At 38.1% G+C, this 2,741-nt stretch overlaps 1 protein-coding gene across 1 annotated transcript in view; it reads left to right on the forward strand.

The window, feature by feature from the left end:
- The window catches only part of MARCHF11 (membrane associated ring-CH-type finger 11), a 33,979-nt gene that overhangs the window by 726 nt on the left and 30,512 nt on the right, over positions 1-2,741 (forward strand). The window contains exon 2 of the mRNA XM_031552697.1: positions 957-1,112. Coding sequence (XP_031408557.1) covers positions 957-1,112 — 156 coding nt within the window. The remainder of the gene's footprint in view (positions 1-956; positions 1,113-2,741) is intronic.

The following is a 2,741-nucleotide window of genomic DNA, read 5'->3' on the forward strand; positions in this document are numbered from 1 at the left end:
AGCGGCGTGCGGTGCCGAGAGCTCGGGGCAGGGCGACGGGGAGAGCCGGCGGTTTGCCGTGATCAGCTTATGCGCCGCTTGTCCTCCGGTCATCACGTTCGCTGGCTCTCCCCTCAGAGACTTTTAGTATAGAAATTTCTCTGGTTCCTATTGTCCTTTAAAATTAGAGTGTTTGTTTGCAGATAACGCTAAAAAGGCATCCAGGTGTCTTCACAGTCATTACATTACAGCAGAGGGTCTGTAACTAGCAGTTTCTACCTGGTCTTTTAGTTTAGCTAAAAGAATCATTCTAAGGAAATAGGCAAACAGCCAATTTATAAAATGCTGAAATATATGAACTGTGAGGGAAGTGTTTAGTTAGATTACTTCTAGTCCTGTCTGACAGCTGGCTCTCTGATCAATATAAAACCCTGCTCAAGGAACACGGTTCCCTGTGATGACATCAGTTTATTTTCAGCAATGACTGGGGAAATATATCAAGCCGCTTTTGATACTGTGTCATAGAATCATAGAATCATTAAGGCTGGAAAGATCACTAAGATCATCTAGCCCAACTGTTAACCCATCACCACTGTGCCCACCAAGTCATGTATCTCAGTGCCATATCTACACATTTCTTGAACACCTAAGGAGACAGTGACTCCACCACCTCAGTGGGAGGTACTTATTTGAGATACGCTACTGTTGGCTGATGCACAGTAATCTTTTTTTTTTTTCCCACACAGATACGCATACATGCATAGATAGTTACCTTGCTCTGTACTTCCAGAAGCTCTTACATCTTTTTAAGACAAGTTATCTGTTGAGGATTACCATGGCCAAGAATACATGCTTATTATTTCGTGTATTGAAATTGGAGCTAGTTCATAATTACAGATGTGTAAATGCTTTTGTATTGAATACACACATGCATCAAATATTTTTGTACAATTCATGCTTTTGTTTTGCCTTTTCAGGGTGAATTGTTAAATCCTTGCCGCTGCGATGGGTCAGTGCGATACACACATCAACTTTGCCTGTTGAAGTGGATTAGTGAAAGAGGGTCATGGACCTGTGAACTCTGCTGTTACAGATACCATGTTATAGCAATTAAAATGAAGAAGCCTTGCCAGGTAATTTTTGTTAGTTTTCAAAAATATACATTTCCAGTAATTTTTGAAAAACAAAATAGTACTTCTATTTCAAATTTTTTGAAAAATTTGGTGGGAGAGCCTATATGCTTCACCATTTAGCACCAGCACCCACTTCAGGTTAGGTTTTAAGAGCAGTTATATACGAAAACATGCGGTCGTTTGATTCTGGTATGTTGTAGCTTTTGTCTTGCCAGAGAATTGGTCCTGAGAGGTTGCTAAATCCTGTAATTAGATAAGTCACGTTGAGACAAGGCAGAAAAATTTGGACTTCCCTGCTTCTCTTTCTAAACTTTAAAAATATTTTTATATTTCGGTAAAGACTAAATCAGAAGTTAATTTCATTCATTCTTCTAGTTTGAGGTCCAAAAATGTAAAACGAGTTGACTTTTCAGTCCTAGCATAGTCCAGAATAGAAGAATGGTCTTTAAGATTTGTCCACCAACGGCTGATTCAGAAACTGAAATGTGCAATAATGTTTTTTCACAGATCACTTTTATCAGCAATACAACATGCAGCTGGAAGTTGAAATGTTATAGTGGTAGCATGTTCAGGGAGAAGGAAGGGGCAATTCAAAGCTTTAGGAGAATGGTTGGGAAGTCTTAACTCCACTTTGCATACCAGAATTCTTTAGAGACTTTAAATTCCACCCTAGAAATTGAATTTCATACATCTGAGGAACGTATTTAGTAAGCTACTTGTATCTTTTTTTAATTTTTTTATTTTGATCTTATGAGCTCAGGGATTTTGAAGTTCCTGAGGGCCAAAGCACTTGGGTCATTTATGAGTTTGAGAGGACCTTTATAGAAAAGGTATGCTTGGATGGTAACAGGAGTTTTGTGTCAGTGATAAGCATCTGTGGATGTAGGATATCTGGAAAATTTGTGTACAGCTGTTCATACTTGGTACAAGTACTTTCAGAGCCACTTGTGACTTCAAGGCTTTCCTTAATGAACCCACAAAAGGAATTTTTTATAAGCTTTTCTGGATAGAACCTCTATAATGTAAAAAAAGTCGTGGATTTGTAAAAGCCTTCAGAAATTGAAGGTAGTAGATTTTGCTTCTACATCGACTTGTTAGTTTGGCAGCTCAGCATGGTATTCTGTTTGATCCTATTGGCTTTTTAAAATCTTTTGAAAATCTTTATTTCCTGTATATTCACAGCAATCTTATCCTTTTTCCTAGCAAGAGTTATATCGTTATAAACTGTTTGCAGTGATAGTCCCTTGAAACAGTACTTTAACGGTGAGGGCATGGAGCAGTTTCCTGCAAGCTGGCAACTGGTACAATTTGAGATCCCCAAAGGTAGCCTTAGTATCTGCAGATATAACATAACTTACAAGAGGCTCTGGAACAGAGGCAGAGGCCAAGTGAGACACCAGAGTATATATGAAATATTTTTGGACCTGTGCAAAACAGAAGGAGAGAGTTTCAGTGGATGACAGCAACATTTGGCCAAACTAAAAGAGAAGTAGAAACAACCTGAAGAGCAAAAAGATAATGTCATTCTTTTCATCAGTTATAGCTTATATAGATTTTTTTATTATTTTTTTTTAATTTTCGGAGCAGGGAACTAGATTCAGCTGTCTCTTTTAATAGCTTGTAAGAATA

The sequence above is a fragment of the Meleagris gallopavo genome, chromosome 3 (assembly GCF_000146605.3).
Source record: "Meleagris gallopavo isolate NT-WF06-2002-E0010 breed Aviagen turkey brand Nicholas breeding stock chromosome 3, Turkey_5.1, whole genome shotgun sequence".
Lineage (NCBI taxonomy): Eukaryota > Metazoa > Chordata > Aves > Galliformes > Phasianidae > Meleagris > Meleagris gallopavo.